This window comes from Erigeron canadensis, chromosome 5 (genome assembly GCF_010389155.1).
Source record: "Erigeron canadensis isolate Cc75 chromosome 5, C_canadensis_v1, whole genome shotgun sequence".
Taxonomy (NCBI): domain Eukaryota; kingdom Viridiplantae; phylum Streptophyta; class Magnoliopsida; order Asterales; family Asteraceae; genus Erigeron; species Erigeron canadensis.
In genome coordinates, this window is record NC_057765.1 from 34,725,226 (window position 1) to 34,749,727 (window position 24,502).

A 24,502-nucleotide genomic window follows, 5' to 3' on the forward strand; every position below is an offset into this window, starting at 1 on the left:
CACCACTGCTGGTAAAAAAAAGTTCATTAAGTAAAAAGGAAACAATATAGTTGTAATATATTATCTATATTATATTATTAAAAAATATCATTTTATTTTTGGACATATTTTTGAAAGTAACTCAGTTTAAGTTCGCATAACGACTTGTAAAAGTCTAGACAAAAACGAATCACCTAACGAGTCGACTCGTTTTTGGTATAAAGCGACTTGAGACTCGTAAAAGTTTAATAACTATGGTTATACTAATTCTATTATTAAGAAATGTGTAGAAGTATATATATTTAACCTTTTTCTTAGATTGTGATAAAACAAAAAGTGTCTTATTATCCTTTTAAGTGGAATGAAATAGGTTTAAAGGTCGATGAGTTGGCAAATGATCCACTTATTTGTTACGTAGATTTGGGATTTTATGGTGAGTAACCATGGTCATGATAACCACATAATATCTATAAAATTTTATATTTTTAGTATATATAGTTTTTATGTATTTATTTGATTTTAAAGTTAATTGGCAACTCATATTTATGTAATTTAATTCTTTTAGCTTAATTTGACACATATTAGTTTTATGAAAATTGTTCGACAATTTCAGAATGAAAATTCTGGCTCCGTCACTAAAAATAATTAAGTTGTTTATAAACGTTTACCGAACATACCTTCAAATAAAATGTTTTTAGACCCACTTGTTTCAACACGTATTCGATAAAGTACTTAAGTACCCGGATAAACTTCTTACGTACCCAAGTCATTATTCTTTTGCTCTCTTTAGTTTTATCTCTTATGCCGGTACACATAATTAACTTTTGAGTATATTAATATTTAATTAGGTTATATTTTGTAGATAAGTGAGCTATATATCGTGTACGCGTAAATAAGTAGTTTGTGTTTTGTCTAGTTGTGTTGTAGTTATTATAAGAAAATGGGATTAAAAACATATATAATTATTTTCGTATGTTTGATAAGACCCAAATAAGACACGCAAACAGCTAGCAGTGGTCTGATTATAACTTTACCTGGCTGCTTTTGTTGGATAAGGCGTCTAAGTTTGATCAACATAACATAGAAACGTTTAAGGATGGATCGGATAATATTTCACAAGTAGTTTGTTCCTTGTAAAACTGTACTTTTAAAACGTTTTTATCGAATCCATTTGAAAATGAGACATCGGACGTTGACTTATTGATCCCCAAGACCCCAAGTTAACTAATTAACTTCTTTTCTTTCCAACTCTTATCGGTTATCGTTTAGTATATAATTAACTTTTTTTTTCTTATATATTAAAGTTATAGTCATGGAAGTATAACATAAATTTAAATTATTTGTTTTTAATCATGTATCTTATTTTAGTTTCAATTGAGTCATTGTAGATTTAGTACTTTTAAATATCCTGCGATATTTGTATACAAAGATACAAACTTCCATGATATTTAATATAATTTTGTTCTTTTATATATATATATATATATATGGGGAAGAGAATATGAGGCTGTTGGACACCTAAGTTGAGTGAAAAACCACTTACATATCTTTTTTTAAACCATAAAAATCATGGGGAGCCAAACATTTATTCAAAATATTAAAATATTGATATGTGAGGAGTTTTTCATCTAAGTTGGGTACATAACAACCCCATATTCACTTTTTTTTTCTCTCTCTACATATATATATATATAAAGAGGGGAGGAAGTGAGTATGGGGTTGTCCTCCATCTAAGCTTAGATGGAGAGCCCTCACATTTTGTTTTTTCAATCATAAAAATCATGGAGACCCATGGTTTTATTTAAAATACAAAAAAATATATATATAATATTTGAATGTGAGGGGTTAGATGGGGAAAAACCCCATATTTACTTTTCCCATATATATATATATATATATATATATTATTTAGGGAAGGAATATGAGGTTGTTAGACACTTATGTTGGGTGAAAAACCCCTCACATACCTTTTTTTAAACCATAAAAATCCTGGGGAGCCAAGCATTTATTAAAAATATTAAAATATTGGTATGTGAGGGGTTTTTCACCCAAGTTGGGTGCATAACAGCCCCATACTCACTTTTCTCATATATATATAGGGTGATCATCAAATGAGAACTAAATAAAAATAAAAACAAATAAAACACTTAAAAACTATATTTTGATGCATTAAAAGTCCATAAAACTAACATGATGTATAACAACACATTGGCATGTCAGAATCAAGAAAATCATGTTTTTTTTGTGCATCCATCTTGGATGCATATTCTTCAAAATGATGCATCCATGGATTTTTGCGCTTTATGTGCATGGGATGTAAGTCAATCTAGCATTTTTCTAGATTGCATGTTCTTTATTGATTATATAATATTCGAACCAGGAGTGACGGCCTTTTACAAAAAAAAAAACAAAAAACTTGATTTTTTCGATTTTGACAGCTCAATGTGTTGTTAAACACTTAAAAAATGCTAATTAGTTCTGGACTATGTTAGTTTTATGGATTTTTAATGCATCAAAATGATGTTTGTAAGTGTTCTCACCATTCTTATTTTAAAAGTGTTCTCACCGGATTGTTACCATATATATATATATATGTGTGTGTGTGTGTGTGTGTGTGTGGTGGCTTTCAAATGAGAATGGAATTAAAATGAGAACACTTAAAAACTACATTTTGATGCATTAAAAGTCCATAAAACTGACATAGTGCATAACTAATTATCATTATTTAAGTGTTTAACAACACATTGATCCGTCAAAATCAAAAAAATCACGTTCTTTGTTGGATGCATCATTTTGATGAATATGCATCCAAGATGGATACACAAAAAAGTGATTTTTTTGATTTTGACGAATCAATATGTTGCTAAACACTTAAATAATGATAATTAATTAAGAACTATGTTAGTTTTATGGACTTTTAATGCATCAAAATGATGTTTTTAAGTGTTCTCACCATTCTTATTTTAAAAGTGTTCTCACTGGAGTGTTACCCTATATAGGGGGACAATCAAATAAGAACAGTTTTAAAATAAGAACGGTGAGAACACCTTAAAAATATCATTTTGATGCATTAAAAGTCTATAAAACTGACATAGTGCATAACTAATTATCATTATTTAAGTGTTTAACAACACATTGATTCATAAAAAAAATCACGTTTTTTGTTGGATACATCATTTTGATGAATATGCATCCAAGATGGATGCACAAAACAAAAAACATGATTATTTCGATTTTGACGGATGAATTTGTTGTTAAACACTAAAATAAAGATAATTAGTTATGCACTATGTTAGTTTTATGGACTTTTAATGCATGCAAAATGATGTTTTTAAGGTGTTCTCACTGTTCTTATTTTAAAAGTGTTCTCACCGGAGTGTTACCCTATATATATATATAGGGGACAATCAAATAAGAACAGTCTTAAAATAAGAACGGTGATAACACTTAAAAAACATCATTTTGATGCATTAAAAGTGCATAAAACTAACATAACACTTAAATAATGATAATAAGTTATGCACTATATTAGTTATATGGACTTTTAATGCATCAAAATGATGTTTTTTAAGTGTTCTCATCGTTCTTATTTTAAAACTGTTCTCACTGGAGTATTACCATATATATATATATATGTATATATATATTCGTTATAATGTTGATAGTGAAGATTAAGGATGAGCAAAAGACTTGGAAACCCAAGCCCAATCCGAAACAGGATCGAACCGACCGTCCGAAGCTCTGACATGCCGAGTCAAGAGTCTTGTTTTTAGTGCATTCGCGGGTCACAAGCTGGTCGGGCCGGGCTTGGTCGGGTGAAGCAAAAAACTAAAAAGTTGTTAAGGAAACCAATGTTTTAAAAACCGGTATTTTAATCATATTTGTGTGGAAATTTTTTTCGGTATTAACATTATTACCGGAAATCCGGCCAATACGATTTTTTTAAATTTATTTTATTTTGTGTATAAAAGTTTTACAAAAACTTTTTGCAATTTAACGAAAATAGCCAAAATACAATTATAATATACTCAAAATAATACAAAATAAGTATTTGATAACAAAATATAAATTTTAAAATTCACAAATAACAAATTATCATAAGAAATTCTTTAAAGAAAAATCAAATTTATTTTTTTTTGAAAATACTGGAAATACCGAAATGGTAATACCAAAAATTACCGATAATCAGACTTAAAATATTGGGGTACCCTTCGGTGTTGGTAATACCGGTAATACTGGCCGGTATTTACATGTATTTAAAACATTGAGGAAACCCAAGGCCCACCCGAACCAAACTTTTACGGGCCAAGTCACAGTTCCATCTTTCATGCTCTCACGGGTCACGTGTCATCCTGGTTCGGGTCGAAACGGTCCGGGTTTCGACCCGTGCCCATCCTTAGTGAAGATTACGAAAATGTATAACCAATATTTTTTAACGTTTTGGTTTTAAACCCACCACTTTCTATTCATTAACTTTTTCTATATATATTAAATAACCTGTGTGTGAAAAATTTAGTAATAATACAATGACCATAATGTGTATGAAATAGTTAAGTACTAAAAAGCAAACGTCATTTTGAACTTATGTTACAAGTTTATGATTAATTATTTTCTTAAAAGCCAAAATTAAATGTTTAATGTCACTACTTGTTTACTTTCCTTCCAAGGTTGTCATCGCTCATCAGCCCATCATCAAGTGAGGAATAAGGTTTGATGGGGTTCGCCTGTTTAGTAGAGGCATTTGTCTCTTGAAGTGTAAGTTCAAGAATTAACCTTCAATATTAATGTATTTAAGATTTTATATGTAGGCACTGTTGTAAAACTCATCGAGTCGAGCCGAGTACACGCTACATGGTAGAGTGACGAGTTGACCCTAGTCGGCTGGTTACTCCGAGTACTCCCCGAATTGGTCACTTGGCCGCTTTAATCCCCGAATCAATCAAGTATTCACCGCATACATTCGAGTACTCCTAACTCTCTAGTTGATCAATCTAGAAGCACCTGACAACTTCTACAACCTTGTATGTAGGTATTGAAAGAGATTTAGTTGTCGTTAGAAAAATAAAAATGACAAAGAAAGGTTCACTATCGAGAAAGAAAAATTGGTTAAAGGAAAGTGAAACACAAGTGATTCGAAGATATGAGATATATATTATAGATAGAAAACGATTGTAACGAAGAAATTAGTTCAATATCAGGAGTCGCATGCACATTATATCATACATATTACATATATCATACTCATAACAAAGTCCCTGAATTATATATGTCAATTTGACAATTTGTGACAACGAACTTTGAATAAATCGTTTTTACTTCCCTTTATAGGGTTACATACTCACATTATTTACTAAAAAGTTAAAACTCTTTTTTAGGGTTAGGTAATAAAACGTTAAGGTAACAATTCTCATCACTCACGGTTAATGATGTAATTATTGGTAAAACGTTGATGAGGTAACAAGATATAATAAGATGAACCTTGTACACTTTATCATTTGACCATAATAATCATTTTATTAATTTACGTAATATTTATATTTATTACCAAGTAAATAAACTTTATCTAAAACTATTCAATAAGCTTGTTACCCACCCAATGCAACTTAAAATACCAGTTAATTAAAATGTATGTTCTACAAACTTTTAGTGTATATAAATACATATATACTATAAGTTTTGTAATCAAGTTTAAGTGGATAATTAATTATGATTTACTTAGAAGGTGAGTCATGTACGTATATTTTGGAATGATGGTTGCATTCACTACACAACAAAATAATATCTGATTATCTGATCCATTTTAGATATATGCCACATCATCAAAGTATCTTTGGGTGAATAATATCTTTGAGCATCGACGATACAATTCATCTTTTAAGTTTTAATGCTCAAGTTGTGTCACATATCTCACATGAATAAGCACCTTAATTTGTTATACAAAACTTCCACAATTCATTAAACATTTAAACTCTATAAATGCTAAAGTAATGCCACATAATCAACTTATCACTACAAGAAAAATTGGATTTAGCCACGACGATTGTCGTGGCCAAATACCGCATTTGTAGCAGCCAAAAGTTTTGGTCATGAAAATAGCCACGACAAAAAGTTGTCGCCAAATCAGCGAATCCTATTCTTTTGGCCACGAAATTAGCCACGACAAAAATGGGCCCCACGCCCGTAAGAAATAAATGGAAAAGAAAATCGAAAAATATTTGGCCACGACTTTTGTCGCGACCATGTCATTGCTAAATATTTTCCCTTTTATACAAAAATTATAAATTCGAAAATATTTGGCCACGACTATTGTCACAAACATTGTCGTGGCTAAATATTTTTTATTTATTAAGAAAAAGAAAAATTTGGGAATTATTTGGTCACGACGTTTTGTCACGACATTTTCGTGACTAAATATTCTGAATCTTTAAATTAAAATACATTTGGCCACGACTGTGTCGTGACAAAAGTCGTAGCCAATTCTGAAAAATCAAGCAGGTTATTGCTGCTTTTCTAGCTTTCCACCCAGTTTTTTTTGGGCAATTTTTCATTTATAGAACCTGTTCTATAACCTGTTTTCTAGCAACAACAACATCAACTACAACAACAACAACATCAACTACAACAACGACAACAACATCAACTACAACAACTACAATAACGAAAACGACATCAACAACAACAAACCCTAAATTTACCTAAGTTATCAAACAAAACACAAGTTAAAGATATCAACGTTGACATACCTTACCAAAGTTAAAGTTTAAAGTTGCGCCAAAGTTAAAGTTTGAAGTTACCACAAATCTACTAAGTCTTTAAATGCCATAACTTGCTACAAGCTAAACTTACCACCAAAAGCTAAAGTTAACACCAAAAGATTCATACCAACTTATTAACCACCACCAATCACTCATCACCATCTTCATCGGTCACCTCATTGTCATCACTTTCATCGTCATCATCATTCTCTTCTTCTTCTTCTTCTTGCGGGTCAACCTGATCAGGAAAAGGAAGTGGCGGGGGGATCATTTTAAGCTTGCGAAAGATCGGGACTGTATACTCTTGAAACATCCGACGCACATCATCATCAGTATACTTTCACTTCTTAACAGAAGAAGATGAAGCATGTGCAATGACAGACTTAGGTAGCTTCTGCCCTACCCCCCGATTCCAACCACGACGTTCCCCCAATACATCCTGCACAATGTCTTCATCACTTGACGTATTACGGGGGTCGGTTTTCTTGCCGGTCATTAGGGCCTGCATGGTTACAACACATACAAACACAAATAATAATCTATGTCATATATATAGGGGATGAGATATATAGGGGATGTTATATGTTCTTAGATATGTTAAGTAATTAAAATCATTACATAGTAAAAATAAATACTTGCATGTTGTGTGGCAGCCTCCTTTTCTGTAAACTGACCTTCTTTAGTCCTCAAATTCTTCCACATATCAATGGCAGGTACATCACGCTATAAACACATGCAATTAACATAAAGTTAGTTTTATTTACAATGTCACAACTATAACTATACTTCAAATATAAAACAACTTACATTATCAAAGCGAATCTGGGCAAGGTTCCTTCTACCATTGCGAACCTTAATAACCTGTTTCTTCTTATTCTCCTTATTTGCGGTAGAGCGTCTCAAGAACCTGTCAGACATCCTGTAATCCACAAACTTACTCCATTCATCAGCCGGATAATCATTAGGAGGTGAGACCCTAAGCTCGGCTTCTTTGTTCACCCCTCCTCGTTTCACAAAATACTTCTGGCCAAACTTGAACTTCTGGCCTCTGTAGATACTAGCAAAGTACATCTCTAGCCCGGCCTTGATAAGATCACTTTGATCCCCATCAGTTTGCTCCTTCACGTCATAGAATGCCTGCAAAATATAAGCAAAAGTTAGAGATTATTGTATATTTCCACAAATACAACATTGAACTAGAAAAACTTAACCTGAAGCTCATCATAAATGGTGCAAGTGTGCTCAGGTTCGACTTCCTTCCAAGTGTGGTAATGGTAGGGGATCTTGGAAATGATGGTCCCGACCAACGTATTGAAGTGCTCGCTGTTAGGACCAACCGTCGGGGGGGATCTCCTCCACAATCTCCCCCGTGAGATCTAGGTAATACGTCCCCTGTTGACATCTGTAAACAAATATACAAGCATACAATGGATAGAATTATACGCTGAGAAAGAAAGAAAGATGCAAGAAGTGCCGGAGATGGAGCGTGACGCACAATCTGTTGTCAAAAAAAATCCAAGTTACCAAATCTTGTTCCAAGATAATGAATATGACAAAACATTTTGCTAGCTTCTTTTATTTGATTAGGCATATCACATGAGATTAGCAAGATAAAATCATTTTAACTTGACCTCTTTATAGACATAAAGAAAAATCATTGACACTAAATGAGTACATGTATAACTTATAGGCATAAAGAAAAATAAATTTATATTTATATATAAATAATAATTTATATAATATAAATACAAAATTACTAAGATAATTACCAGCGGCAGAAGAGAGGAGAACGGTAGCAGCAGGGTGGAGGACGGCGACAGCAGGGTGGAGGACGGCGGTAGCTGTGGTGGTCGGCCGGAAACAAAAAAAAAGTAGTTATTTACCGGATTATTATAAAAAAAAGTAAGAAACAAGAACTAAACTAAATTTATTACTAGAACAAAGAAGAAACAAGTAAAAGAAAACAAAAATAAATGAATACCGGCGGCGGCGGGTAGGAGGACGGAGGCATGAAGAGGACGACTGTGGTGGTTGGCCGGAAACATAAAAGAAACTAGTTATTTACCAGATTATCATAAAAAACAAGTAAGAAACAAGAAATAAACTAAATTTATTAGTAGAATAAAGAAGAAACAAGAAAAAAACGAAAATAAATTAATACCAGCGGCGGCGGGACGGTGGTCACTGTGGTGGTTGCCGGGAACAAAGGTACCGGAGCTGTGGTGGTCGATGTGGAGGTTACCGGATTAAATCGCTGTGGTGGTCGATTTTTTGGAGAAGAAGGTGATAAATCGCTGTGGTGGTCGACTGGATAGAGTTTTTGGGTTTTGGGGGTAAGTGTTTTGTATTAGATCTGGATATTGGTGGGTTATTGAAAATTTTCGGGAATTGGCCACGACATGAGGGGCGACATTGTCGTGGTCAATACTGGTAACCTACCACTTTGTTTGCATCAACATTAAATTATTATATATATTTTTTTTTTATTAAGTTATTATACTAGTAATTTATATTAATAAATTCTAAATTTATTATTCTATATTAATAAAAAAAATTAATTATACTTATTATTGTTATACTTTTTTAGAAAAATAGTATAATTATTAGATATTTATTTATTATTAATGTATTATTATTTTTATTCACATTAATTATTATATTTTATATTTAACAATAGTTTATATTAAAAAAATATATTATAAATATAATGTTTTGTTTATTTTATTTATTATTGAGTTGTCAAAATAACCGATAAACTTCATTTGTTAACTTAGGTATGTTATTATCTCGAATGGGTTTATTAGACCTTAAACCTCGTTTGTTATCTCAATGTGTTAATCTATTATTCGATTGGCTTAACATGATTAATTGATCACTATATATGTATGTAGGTATTAATGTATATACGAATGTATGAATACTTAATTATTGGGCCTGATGGGCCGAATGATGATCATCACCTGTATAAATTGGCTAAATGGGTCGTTTGAGTTCGTTATTCACTTGACTGGGCCTATCGGGCCTTAAACATCCTTTGTTTCTCTAGCATTTGATTGGGCTTAACATGACTAATCGATCACAATGAATGTATGTATATATGTATCCAGGTATTAAGGTATATACAAACGTATGAATGTCTAATTATTGTGCCTGTTGGGCCCAATGATGATCACTACTTGTATAAACGTGCTAAATGGGTCGTTTGAGTTGGTTATTCACTCGAATAGGCCTATCGGTCCTTAAACATCGTTTGTTATCTCATTGGGCCTACCAGGCCCAATGTGTTTCTCTAAAATTCCATTAGGCTTAACATGATTAATCGATCACTATGAATGTATGTATATATGTACCTAGCTATTGATGTATATACAAATGTATGAATGATTAATCATTCGGCCTGGTGGGCCCAACGATGATCATTATTTGTCTAAATGAGCTAAATGGGTCGTTTGGGTTCGTTATTCACTCGAATGGGCCTATTGGGCCTTAAATCTCGTTTGTTATCTTTTTTCTAGCATTCGATTGGCCATGTTGTGCCCAACTATGATCACCATTTGTATAAATGGGCTACGCGGGTCGTTTAAGTTCGTTATTCATTAGAATGGGCCTATCGGGGCTTAAACCTCGTTTGTTATCTCATTGGGTCTGATAGGCCCAATGTGTTTCTTCAGCATTCGATTGGGTTTAAAATGATTTAGCGATCGGTATGAATATATGTATGTATATATGTATGTAGATATTATATACCAATGTGTGTATGTCTAATCATTGGGCATGTTGCGTCCAACGATGATCACCACTTATATACATGGGCTACATGGGTCGTTGGAGTTCGTTATTCGCTAAAATGGGTCTATTGGGCCTTAAACGTCATTTGTCATTTCATTGGGCTTATCAAGCCCATAGGCCCAATGTGTTTCTGTAGCATTTGATTGGGCTCAAATGGGCTAAACGGGTCGTTTAAGTCCTTTTTTTGGCTTTTCTGAGCCTATTAAGCAAGAAAAATGAAACAGAAAAAATTTCGCCACGACATTGTCGTGGCTAATTTCGTGGCCAAATAAATAGCGGGGAATTTTTATATGGGCGCGAGAACGAATTAATAAAATGGTAAATTAAAAATTAATTTGCCACGACTTTGTCGTGGCAAAAGTCGTGACCAAAGATTTGGCGGGAATTTTTCACGTGGACGGAAAAAAGAGTTTACAATTTATCGGCAAATTTCATTTTATTTTCGACCAAAAAAATAAAAGAAAATAAAATAATATTTGGCCACGACAATGTCGTGGCTAAAGTCGTGACCAACAAGTTGGCGGGATATTTTTTACGTTGGCGCGAAAATGAAATTAAAAAAAAAAGAAAAAAATTATTCGCCCACGACTTTGGCCACGACAAAGTCGTGGCTATATATTTTCCAATTTCGCTTATTTATTTAATTCAAAAATAAATTAGAAAAATATTTAGCGACGACTTTAGCCACGACAAAGTCGTGGCCGATTTTTTTTCTTGACTTTCTAGTCAAAGTTATTAACTTTTTTGTCGTTTTGTGACATTTGGCCACGAAAAAAAAGTCGTGGCTAAAAAGTTTGTGGCTAAATCCAATTTTTCTTGTAGTGTATCTTCAAACTTACCAAATCGTCATATCAGCAACAATAGAAACATTTTCAGTTAAAACCAAAATAAAACGTTTCCAGTTAAAACCAAATAAAACGATGAGACTAATTAGAAAAAGGAACCAACCAGTGATGTATCCATTTACACAAGTTTGTTGGGACAGGCTTGATTACATTATATTGACTCTAAAATAGATATTTGAACTTCATAATGAAAATCCTGGACAGGCAGCCCCCTTTTGGCTCCGCATTATATTTCAATGAATTTTATATCTTGTAATTAAGAAAAAAACATGTCATATTATAGTTGTTATATGGATAGTACGAGTAAAACGTATACTTTGAATTTTTAATTGTATGCAATGGTAAACAAAGTTCAATTGTTAACCTTTGGTCATGGCGGTATTATTTCAAAGTCATAAAACTTGAGTCCTGTGAGACAATCGAATATTATTAAATTCATATTTGAGGGTGACACATTAAATATTCAAAAGTGAAGGTTCCGACTTAGGCAGTAATTAAAAAGCAACGAAAGTCTAGGGGGCATTAACATAAATAATTCGGCAGTTACTGCTGAGCTCAAAAGTCTATATAATGCTACCAATTGTACCATTCTCAATATTCACTCCACAACCAACCCAACTCTCCTAAACAACCTTAAAAATTCACTTGATTTCTGAATCATGAACAACTTTCTTTCTTCATGTCTTGCATTATGTTTTCTTGTTCTTCTTTACGAGACCAGAATCGGTGAAGCCGCTGGTCGGAATCTAAAAGATGGAATATCACTTCCATCTCAAAAAAAATACGAACAACCATATCGTACCGGTTATCATTTTCAGCCTCCTAGCCATTGGATGAATGGTATGTTTGCTCGTCATATTAAATTTACTCTCCTAAATAATGCGCGTAAACTCTTTACACAAATATAAAAAGTGAAACGGTTTGTTTGCATGATGATGAGACAATCATGACTCATCATGCAATACTGTTCTTATTAATATTTAAAGTTAATGAAAAAGAAGTGGTTGAAATTTTTTGTTATGTATTACTCTTGTTTACGTAATTATAGTAGCTAATTTTTTTCTTTATTGGTTCCGTTGACATGGACACAAATATGAATACGGATGGCATTTAATTGGAATTCCGCAGATCCCAATGGTGAGTTTTCTTTGTTTTTTTTTTAAAAAAGTAGTTTTCTTTGTTTTTTATCTTTGTATTTGTCATTTATAATATCGGATTGGATAGATGAATTTTAAAGCCATCGACATTGTTACTTTCTTGTCAACAAATATTACTAAATTCGGCATTAGATACAACGTCGACGTAAAATACAAGATAAATGACACCAATATATCATTATCACTAAAAACGATATATAAATATTAAATGAAATTATTAAAAAAAATATAAAACATGTTTTTCATCTCAAATTTGAATGGATAGAGTTGGGTAGGAAGAAAAGTAACCCCACTAAATACGCAAGAAGGTGGAAAAACGCCATCCCCACCGGCCACCTCCCACGCCCACTAATTCCTCTTATTTACTCTTTCTATTTCTAGCCTTCTATTTCTATTTTGGATAATAATTTATATATTAATTAAAATAAGAATATTATCAATGGTCAAAAATCAAAAAAATCGAACAAACCACTTTTCCTTTTACACTATCTAATACAGTAATAATAACTAGTTTTCTACAAAAAAGAAAATAAAATAAATTCCGCTTGTTTACTTTTTCCTTTTTTCCTTTTCTTTATTCCTTAATTGTATTAATACTTTTTCTTATTAAGAACATTTCAATGGTCAAAAATAAGAAAAACCGAATGAAACTACTTTATTACTATTAAATTATTGAATCACTTTTTCATCAAGAAATAAGTGAAGTATATATTAGAAACATTTTCATATATCTACTTGTGCTATTGTCCTATATTTATAAATGTTTTATAACATGACTATTTTTTTAGCTTTATATTTATGATTAAGCTTCAAATAATATGTAGCAAAATCTCATTAAAAAAGTTTTTATCTCTGCTCGTTTCAAAATATTAAAAAAGAATTAGAAAGACAACAATGATACTTAATCTCGTCAATAACAAAGTAGTATGAAACTTTAAAAGTTAAACAGAACAGCTATAAATCTTTAATTTTTCTAAATATATTTCATTTTATTTATGCAGGACCAATGTTATACAAAGGAGTATATCATTTTTTCTACCAATACAACCCAGATGCAGCTGTTTTCGGTACCATAGTATGGGGCCACGCAGTCTCATACGACTTAGTAAACTGGATCCATCTCGACCCGGCAATATACCCGTCCCAAGAAGCCGATATCGACAGTTGTTGGTCCGGGTCAGCTACCTTTATGCCTGATGGAAATATCGCTATGCTCTACACGGGAAGTGACTCAAAATTGCGACAAGTCCAAGACATAGCCTGGCCCAAAAACCTATCTGACCCATTTTTACGAGAATGGGTCAAGTACCCAAATAACCCGATACTCACTCCACCCGAAGGTGTCAAAGATGACTGTTTCCGTGACCCTAGCACTGCATGGCTTGGACCCGATAACATTTGGCGTATAGTAGTAGGGGGTGATCGCGATAATAATGGTATGGCGCTTTTGTACCAAAGTAAAGATTTTGTAACATGGACTAGATACACACAACCCCTTGCAGCTGCAGATGGGACCGGGACATGGGAATGTCCCGATTTTTTTCCAGTTCCGTTGAATAGTACCAACGGGCTGGATACATCTGCAAATGGGGTAAGTATGGTACATGTCATGAAAGCCGGGTTTCAAGGACATGATTGGTATACAATTGGGACTTATAGTCCCGAGCGTGAGAACTTTTTGCCGCAAAATGGGCTCAAATTATCGGGTAGTACTTTGGACTTGAGATATGATTATGGCAACTTTTATGCTTCAAAATCGTTTTATGATGATGCGAAAAATAGAAGAGTGGTATGGGCTTGGATCCCCGAGTCTGATTCTGAAGAAGATGATATCGAAAAAGGATGGGCTGGTCTTCAGGTAATATTTTTGGGTAATTGGAAATGAATAATATTTATGCGTCCCAAAAAAACAAATAATTCTTTTTTTGGGACGCATTGTGTGTTTTATTATATAAAAAGAAGTTGTTTTTTAACGGTTTTTATTTTTATTTTTGCAGTCGTTTCCTAGGGCGATTTGGATAGATAGGAATGGGAGACAACTAATTCAATGGCCAGTAGAGGAGATTGAAAAACTTCGTGAAAATGAAGTTAAGCTACAAAACAAGAAGCTAAAATCGGGCTCTGTCCATGAAATTCAGGGGATTACCGCTGCTCAGGTTTATACCTTATGCGTTAAAAGCTGTACCTTTCTATCAAAATTGTATCATTGCTAGACAGATTAATTAATTTTATATATATATATGTTATTAGGCGGATGTTACAATATCGTTTAAGTTGGAGAATTTGGAAGAGGCGGAGGTAGTGGATACGAGTTCAGCTGATCCACAAGCTCTATGTACCGAAAGGGGCGCATCAAGCAAAGGTGCATTTGGGCCTTTTGGTGTGTTGGCCATGGCTTCTAAGGACTTGGAAGAACAAACAGCTATATTTTTTAGGGTGTTCCAAAACCAAAACGGACGATACTCAGTGCTCATGTGTAGCGATCTTAGCAGGTTTGTGCTGATTTCTTATTGCTTATTTATAGATAGAATTACTAAGAGTATCAAGTATGGTTCAGAACCATCCAGAACGCCATATATAGATGTAAACTAACTAGTTTGGTTTTTCATTTTAAAGGTCTTCTGTTAGAAGCAGCATCGACAAAACAAGTTATGGTGCCTTTGTTGATATTGATCCTCGATACGATGAGATTTCCGTCAGGAACTTGGTATGTCAATTCTATCCAAATATTAAACTTGTGGCATAAACAACTAGAGTACATATATAGTTCATAATTGTACTAAATACTTTCCATTTTCACATTTTGACACCTTTTTTGTTGAATACTACAGATAGATCACTCAATCATCGAGAGCTTTGGAGCGGAAGGAAAGACATGTATCACAAGTCGGACTTACCCACAATTTGTTAACTACGACGATGCTCATCTTTTCATTTTCAACAACGGGACTCAAAGCGTCAAGGTTACACAAATGAGTGCTTGGAGTATGAAGAACGCAGAATTCGTTATGGATCAGACACTAAAAGCCTCGGCTTAGAATGCACAGGGGCTCGGATGTATAATATCAATCGATAGAGTATTCTTGTTATTAAGTACTCCTGTAGTAAAGTAAAAGAAACATGGGATGCCGAAAGAGCTAGTTTTGGTAGCTCTTCTGTAAAGGGCATTCTTTGTTGCCTTAGTCCTTGTACAAAATTTTGGAGTTTGAGGGTTTTTTTGTGTTTATAATTTTCATTGAGATGTAACAATATGTGCAAAGCACATGATGCCATTGTACCAAATTATTGTTTCATTAATTAATATATAAAATTACAATTTACAATATTTGAGTAATATCTATGGTTGCCTTTGAAAAATGACATATAAATGACCAAATATTTTATCAAATGCTTTACATATGGTGGATAGGGACATTACATTATGCTTTACAAGGACCAAGGCTAGTTTCCTCATAAGGGTCAAAAATCACACTCAAAAGATCTCTTGGCCTAATATTTGGGGCCAGTGTGATATTAGAATACTATATAGTGTTTTGCAAAGACAGATACAAGTGGGAGAAAGATTCTAAGTTTTGGATAAGATTTTAGGATTTTTGATTATGGCATAGTAAGTTTTTACATGTTCAAGATGATTCTCAACAAACAGAGGTAAACGGTTAGGATGGAGATCTTTTATAGATAAAGTTGAGCACATAAGGGGAAGATTTAAGTGCTTAAAGTACTTATATGTACTACATCTTCATAATAATTACATTTTTCATTCTTCTTTTGGTCATTTTAATTTCGGCACATGTCAAGAGATAGTTGATATGTTCTTCTCTAAAATGACTTCAAGATGGTTCTTCTTTCGGGTACTTGAACACTATAGACGTTTGTTAGAAACAAAATGGTGTATCTATTTTCAAAAACATTGAGCGTGTAACAAAGTTGAACTTGTACTATAATCATTTTGTTTGCAATAGTTCAATGGTTAATATTCCAGGAAGGTAGAAAAGAGTAAAGGAAACAAGCAATTGCAGATTCTCTCATCCATTACTAAATGATGAAGTTATTTATCAAATGATCGATGTATAAGAAATAAAGCGTCACATTCAACTTTGTTGAGTACAAAAGGGCTGTAGAAAATGTTGTAAAAGAAGACCGAACTGCAACTGCTTGATTCAATTTCGAAGAAATGAAATCCGAAAAAATTTGAAAATTGTAAAACCTGTGTATAACGGTTTGGTTACAGTTTTTAATTTGCAATACCCGATACTAATCCAACCGAATCGAATTTGATGTAAGCATATATCAAGTCTATGATTAATTTAAGGGAACTTGTTAATTTTATTTAAAATGCATACCAAAAATATCAATAAATGAAGGGATTTGAGATTAATTTTGAGGTCAATTGGTACAAATCCTGATACGAGCAAAATAATTTTAAAGATAGGGATATCCAGAATGAGTTTTACACTGAAAATTAAGGTTTGGTATATGAATAGCCAATGTCGCTAAGTTTAAATTTGCGTCAAAAGAATCATATAGAGAATATTTTAAGTAATTAATTAATTACAAAACCTGAAGTTAAAAACTTAAATTACATAAAATTAAATGTCAATATCAATTTATAAACAAAATATTTAAAGAGTTTGAGTTGTATGCTAACCGGTACTATGTTGCAACATTACATTAGTGACCTTCTATTTGGCATGTGCAGTATCAACAATGGTGAGTTAAAGCTTTTGAATGCATTTGGCAGTCTCCTCCAAAAAATTCAGGAAACCCTTATATACTATGACAATATACCAGTTATTCCTTAAATAATAGAATTTTATATTTGTTCTTCCTAATCTTATCCTATCCACAAATGATTTTATCCAACTCAAACTCTAATAAAAGTCATAATCTTATCTACTTATCATTTGACTCTTCCATAAAACTTGGATGAAAACAATGGCAACTTTAAAATAAAAGAACAAAACATTCAACAATGTTCAAAGAGGTTCCACTCCTTTTATAACTATTAAAAACAAATGATAAATGCATGAAAAAATATTTATATTGTAATATTTGTTATTGTTTATGTGATTTTATAAACTGATGATGTGACATAATTTTTTATGACGTAACATATATTGTCTTGTAAATTTAAATAGTATGACAAGATGAAAAGAATATACATTTGTATGAGTGGATTCTTGATAAGTTTTTGAAAATCTTGGGTCCTCATGTTTGCGTGGATTGAGCTTCTCATACTGTCAGTTAGATATCCCTGTGGTATCTCGAATGCTAACTACTAATTAATAAATCGGTGTTAAAAAAATGAATAAATTTGATACATAGATTGTAAATAAACACAAATAAAACTAAGTTATAATATACTCCGTATATATTAACACAAGCTTTTCTCTTAAAACAAATTGGTGGTTAATTGTTCCTTTCTTTTACACTAACTAGGAAGTAGATGATAAATACGAAGATTATAAAACAGCTTCAACATGGTACGAAAGTGTTGAATTGAACAATTTTATAATTTATGTATCTATGTGATATGTGATAATATGAGCATTAATGGATATATATTGGATAGGAACTTCAAAATTAGATGAGAAATTTGTGGCCAGTGATCATAGTGTAACCCTTCCTAAAAGATTATGGGCTGATGCCAAACTGCCAACTGGTGAATGTAGACCAACAATGGATATGACCCTTGAAAATCGATTGACATATGGCTCCAAATTAGTGATTAGAATTCCAATGGTTTCAACATGCCCTGTTCTGTTTTTAGACACTTTTTTTCAATTGATCACGTAATGAACATTCAATATTACGGATTATCAAAAAGTACAAAAATCAGTGTGAAACTAAGATAACAACTTTAAAACATTATTTAACAAAAATCGGAGATTGGCTAACATAAAAACATAAACTTCATTACTTTAGACTTTAGTCACTCAAACAATTGGTGGCAACCTTATCCAAATCCTACGTGTATCCAGCAGACACATAGTCCTATTTCTTTCGTCATCAAACCCTACCAGGTTTGCTAATATATTGTTTTTGTATGAAATGTTTTAAAAGGACAAAAGGAGTAATGTGGAATACGGTAAACGATTATCAAACTAAAGCTATGGTAATAGTTTAATGTTTATGTAAATATGTTTTTTACAAATGAATTTTACTTCAGACTCGTATAATGTGTGTTAATCGTACAATGAAAAGGTCCCGCACTAAGCGGATCATAAATAGTCTTTCTTATTATACCACCTCCTTAATTGAAAAATACCGTCGAGGAGAACCTAACTATCAAAGCTCGAACTCAAGACCTTAGAGTAAACCCTCATCGGGGCCTCGCATAGCAGGTTTAGTGAAACACCTCTGGCCACTGGGTTTAACCCAGTGGTTGTTTATGTAAATATGTAGTTGAAGGATTAACTTTGAAAAAATTAATTTATTTTTGGCATTGGTATTTCAATTTACCGTCAACCGATGTTCTCATTTCAAGATGCAGAACTTTGTATCTTATTTGTGTTTAATTTTTAAATGTAGTCATCTGAAAAATATATATACAACGGTAAGTTTATTAAAGTTTTGACTATGTCTTTTTCATGAAAAAGTTTTCATGTTTGGTATTTTTTTGAAATTTTTTTTTTTTTAATTTTAATTGTAGTGTCTCTGATACGATGAACAGTTTCTACCAACTCTTCCATTACTTCCTTTAACATTGTGTATAAATAAAAAAGTCAGATCTTTAACTTCATCTTACAAACAACATAACATCTTTCTTTCTGTTATACATCATTGTCATGTTACATGCTAACAATCAATATAATCCTTTTTAAATGCGGCTACTATGCAAAAATAATTTGTCACACCCCACCTTAGGCGGAATCGTAGGATATGACTAAAAGATATAGCAATGGCACATGGACTTTATAATAGAGTCATACTAAATGAAATTCAAATAAATGTAAATTCCATAAACGGAAAGTCTAGGCAGCACGCCTCAAATAGCAAAGAAATAATAATTGCAAATAGCGTTCAACGTTTCACATGCAATCTAGGAGTCCATGAAGGATCTCTTTATTGGTCTTCCTAAAGTCCATAAGCTCAATCTTCTTAAGCATTGTTATTACCTGAAAATGAATGCTCGAAAATGTCAACATAATGTTGGTGAGTTCGTAGGTTTAAAGGAATACAAATGAGTTTGCTGTGCATGATATATCAAGTTTTGGACAATAGCGTAAATATAAACATGTAGTAGCATACTAAATAATGATCAATGCCATCATAGTTATCCAACAACACAATCCCCATCACTCCTGTTAACAACTCAATCATGCTTTAAATACCAACAACTACCAGCTGGAGTATAAAGTTGGTCGATAGTTATCCAATAGTCTTCAATAGATATCAACAGACATCTATTGCATCATAGAAATCAACACAAGCAAGCTAACATGCACATTTCATAAGTACACGTATATGTCCAATAAAACAAACTAGTTTTGGCACAGCTAGTAAAGAAATAAAAATATTTTGAGCATCATTTTCCCCCAAAGAAATAATATAAAAAGGGGCCACGAAACTCACCTCAACAAGCAAGTAGTTATGCAAATCCAACAAGGTCGCTAGAATCTACACAACATATAAATATGAACAAGTTACAATTATGGACATGGTCAAGAACCGTCCATTGTAACCCGTATTTGATGAAATACACATATGGCTACATTCAAAATATTCACAACTGATTTTTTTTTCATATATTATTAAGTTACAAGTCACATAACTTAATATATAATATTTGTTTTACTGATTTAAGATTAAATTCTACAAGTTCATATTAACTGAAATTTTTTGTAACTTTATCTATTTTTTTATTAGGATGAAACGAATGATTCAAGATTCCAAATCTTAACTACTGTTACCTTAGAGTGTTATATACTTACATGAATTTTTACATAATTTATTTGGCACGTTAACTATTTTTAAAAATTCAATGATTACAGACTAGTCAGAAAAATCACTGTTCGCACACAGAAAAGTTTTATAAAAGTTAAGGGCCTTCGAAGATTCAAAAAAATCTCTGTACAATCTTAACATCTCAAAAAAGTTTCTGGAGAAAAATAATTGTCCAGTTCATAAAATCGACCAAGATATGACTATTTGAAGTCGACCAAAATCTGTTCGGAAAACTCAGCTTTGCGCAGTTTTGTTATAAAATTCGTTTGACAACCTTAAACTTCATATTTTGACACGAAACCGCTTCCACCAGAAAGTAGACTTCCTGAACTTAATTTTAGACACCAAAAACGTGACTTAACCATCTCCCATGACCAAGATACGACCTTTCAAAGTTAACAAAATGAATCTGTCCAGATTCTGAAATAACCCAAACTTACTGTTTTAAAGACTACTACAACTAATATTTATATATAAACTTTCAAATCTTTCCAACACCTAATTAAATCTGTTATTATGATTTTCATGCCTTCATAATTGGATTTCTTTTATTACATTAATTATTATGCTTCATTAAATACTTAAACTTTTAACATTAATATGATTTATACTTCAAGCTTTTGATTTAACCCTAAAAAAAAACCCTTTCATTCATTATTATAAATTTGCCATAATATATATTCATCAAATAGGTTACTTATAAATAAAAATTAATAAAAAAAAAGATATGCTTATATACATATATATATATATATATTAATATTAAAAAGACTAATATATATGAAAAGAGAAGACAAGTGATTTTACCCCAAGATTGATGATCTTCTTCTTAGATACCTTGAAAAGAAGAATAGAATATAATCTTTAAGAATTTTATTATTAATTGTAATTTAAATCAAGATTCAATAGAATTATAATTAAACTTACCAAAGTTTGTTTTGAAAATAATGATTTGAATTGCTTTGATGATGCTTGGTCTCTTTTTTTTTTTTTGTTCGACGGCAGAAGCTCAATTTCAAGAGTTGTAGATTTATTTAGGGTATTTAGTTTATATTTATTATTATGGAGATAAGTGTTTTAGTTAGTTTATGATTAGACTTAATGCATCATAAGAATTTTAATGGAATTAAAATTCCTTGCTCACCATTAAATTGTGGTAATATATATATGACTAAAATTTTTTACTAAACATATGATATTTTACTATTACTATTACCATCTTACGACTTATACTAATTATATATTACTTTTATAATTATTGATTTCGTTCACCACTAAATAGCGTATACTAATTTATCAATGTCTATAAATAAATATGACTAACAACTACAAGTCTAGAAATTACGGGGATAGTTATAGTCATCTACGTTTAGGAAGATCAAATATCTCAATCCTAAACTATTGAATATCAAGTAATAGAGATCCCATATTGGAAATGATCACCACAATTCTATGCTTGTTATACTATATAGGCATATTGACTAGTCAAGAAATTTGGAATGTAAGTTAGAGACTATAATAAATTACCAGTTTTGTTGACGGATGTCACAGTCTCCCCTACTTGAGAAAATTTCGTCTCGAAATTTTGTTGGAGTTACGGTTGGAAGTCGTAGCATCAAATAGATGTGGATATTTGATTTTCATTTGATCCTCTCGCTCCCAAGTAAACTCTGGCCCTCGCTTTGAATTCCACCGGACCTTGACAATTGGAATTTTACTACGTTTTAATGTCTTAAGTTCTCGATCCATGATCTCAACTGGTTCTTCCACAAAATGTAACTTGTCATCAATCTTAATGTCGTCTAGCGGTACATGCAAACTTGTATCCGCGAGACACTTCTTGAGATTTGACACGTGGAATGTATCATGTATCCTACTTAGTTCTTGAGGTAGTCTTAAACGATAAGCTACCGGACCAATCCGTTCAACAATTTCAAACGGTCCAACGTACCTTGGTGCCAACTTTCCTTTCTTTCCAAATCGAACCATGCCCTTCCAAGGCGACACTTTAAGTAACACTTTATCACCAACATAGAATTCTAAAGGCCTTCGCCGTTTGTCGGCGTAGCTCTTTTGGCGGTCTCTAGCTGCTTTCAGTCTTTCTTTGATTTGAAAAATCCTATCTGTTGTCTCTTGTACAATCTCCGGGCCAATCAACTGACTTTCTCCAATCTCAGCCCAAACAACAGGTGAGCGACATTTCCGCCCATATAAAGCTTCAAATGGAGCACACTTAATACTTGAATGATAACTATTATTGTACGAGAACTCAACTAGAGGAAGGTGAATATCCCAGCTTCCCCCAAAGTCCATCACACACGCCCTAAGCATATCTTCCAAAGTCTGAATAGTACGCTCACTTTGTCCATCGGTTTGAGGATGGTAAGCCGTACTCAGGTCTAAACGTGTTCCCAATGCCTTTTGCAATGACTGCCAAAATCGTGATGTGAAATGACTATCACGATCAGATATAATAGACACCGGAATTCCATGCTTTGCCACTATCTCCTTTATATAAATCCTTGCTAACTGCTCCATTGTGTAGCTCTCACGGATAGCTATAAAGTGCGCAGACTTTGTCAATCTATCTACTATCACCCAAATCTTGTCATGCCCACTACTAGTTCTTGGCAGCTTTGTAATAAAATCCATGGTTATTCTTTCCCATTTCCATTCGGGAAGTTGTGGTTGCACTAATAAACCCGGTGGTTTATTATGTTCAGCTTTGACTTTTAGACATGTTAAGCATCCACTGACATAACTGGCTATATCTCTTTTCATTCTCGGCCACCAATACAAATCCTTAAGGTCGTGATACATTTTATCAGCTCCCGGGTGTACGGAGTATCTCGTACTATGTGCCTCGTCCAAAATCACTGTTCTTAATCCACCTGCAAGTGGAATCCATATTCGTCCTACAAAGTACAGTACTCCATCCTCTTTACGCTCCATTTGCTGATCAAGGTCACGTAACCCTTCTTTTTCTACATTGATATTCTGCAATGCTTCATCTTGAGCCCGACTTATCATTGATTTTATATCCGAATGAATTGTCATGATCAATGCTCGTACTTGCTTTGACTTAATTCTTTCTTTCCTACTTAACGCGTCAGCCACAACATTCGCCTTACCCGGATGGTAACGAATCTCACAATCATAGTCACTAAATAATTCAATCCACCGCCTCTGTCGCATATTCAACTCTTTTTGATCGAAAATATGTTGGAGACTCTTGTGATCGGTGTAGATCACACTTTTCGTCCCATAGAGATAGTGCCTCCAACATTTGAGTGCAAAAACCACTGCACCAAGCTCCAAGTCATGGGTGGTGTAGTTTTTCTCATGGATTTTGAGTTGCCGAGAGGCATAAGCAATCACTTTACCCCTTTGCATTAGTACACATCCCAAGCCTTGATTTGAAGCATCACAATAAACTACAAAATCGTCCGGACCATCGGGGAGGGTAAGAATAGGAGCGTTACATAGATTTTCTTTCAGTGTTTGGAATGCCTTTTCTTGCTTATCTCCCCAATCAAACTTCTTATCCTTTTGGGTTAACTGAGTAAGTGGTTGAGCGATTTTCGAGAAGTTAGCGATGAATCGTCGATAATACCCGGCCAAGCCTAGAAATGAACGAACCTCTGATGGCGTCGTAGGAGTCTTCCAATCTTTTACTGCTTCGATCTTACTGGGGTCAACATGGATTCCTTCACTATTCACTACATGCCCAAGGAAATGAACTTCTTGTAACCAAAAGTCGCACTTCGAAAACTTAGCAAACAATCTCTCTTTCCAAAGTAGTTCAAGAATCATTTTCAAGTGAGATTCATGTTCTTCCTTAGACTTCGAATAGATTAAAATGTCATCAATGAATACAATAACAAACTTATCGAGATAGGGTTTGCATACACGGTTCATCAAATCCATGAAAACTGCGGGTGCATTAGTCAAACCGAAAGGCATGACTAAGAACTCAAAATGTCCATATCGAGTCCTGAATGCTGTTTTTGGAATATCTGCTTCATTAACT

At 32.9% G+C, this 24,502-nt stretch overlaps 1 protein-coding gene and 1 long non-coding RNA gene across 2 annotated transcripts; one reads left to right on the plus strand and one right to left on the minus strand.

The window, feature by feature from the left end:
• The first annotated feature begins 11,977 nt into the window (after window positions 1-11,977).
• Window positions 11,978-15,859, plus strand: LOC122598918 (beta-fructofuranosidase, insoluble isoenzyme CWINV1-like). The gene is made up of 7 exons (XM_043771396.1): window positions 11,978-12,208; window positions 12,497-12,505; window positions 13,527-14,383; window positions 14,523-14,681; window positions 14,776-15,017; window positions 15,142-15,232; window positions 15,357-15,859. Exons 1-7 carry the CDS (start codon window positions 12,028-12,030, stop codon window positions 15,561-15,563), a joined length of 1,746 nt encoding a protein of 581 aa, XP_043627331.1. The 5' UTR covers window positions 11,978-12,027; the 3' UTR covers window positions 15,564-15,859.
• LOC122598919 lies at window positions 15,798-17,334 on the minus strand. The gene is made up of 2 exons (XR_006323785.1): window positions 17,174-17,334; window positions 15,798-16,387 (listed from the first exon to the last, which is right to left on the minus strand). It is a non-coding gene; the product is annotated as an uncharacterized LOC122598919 (long non-coding RNA).
• Between the last annotated feature and the right edge of the window lie 7,168 nt (window positions 17,335-24,502).

Excerpts from the sequence above, each read along its gene's own strand:
- LOC122598918 (XM_043771396.1), top strand. The coding sequence starts at position 12,028 with ATGAACAACTTTCTTTCTTCATGTCTTGCATTATGTTTTCTTGTTCTT. Across the intron at positions 14,384-14,522 it reads AAGGATGGGCTGGTCTTCAG|TCGTTTCCTAGGGCGATTTG; the intron begins GTAATATTTTTG and ends TTATTTTTGCAG. Across the intron at positions 15,018-15,141 it reads ATGTGTAGCGATCTTAGCAG|GTCTTCTGTTAGAAGCAGCA; the intron begins GTTTGTGCTGAT and ends TTCATTTTAAAG.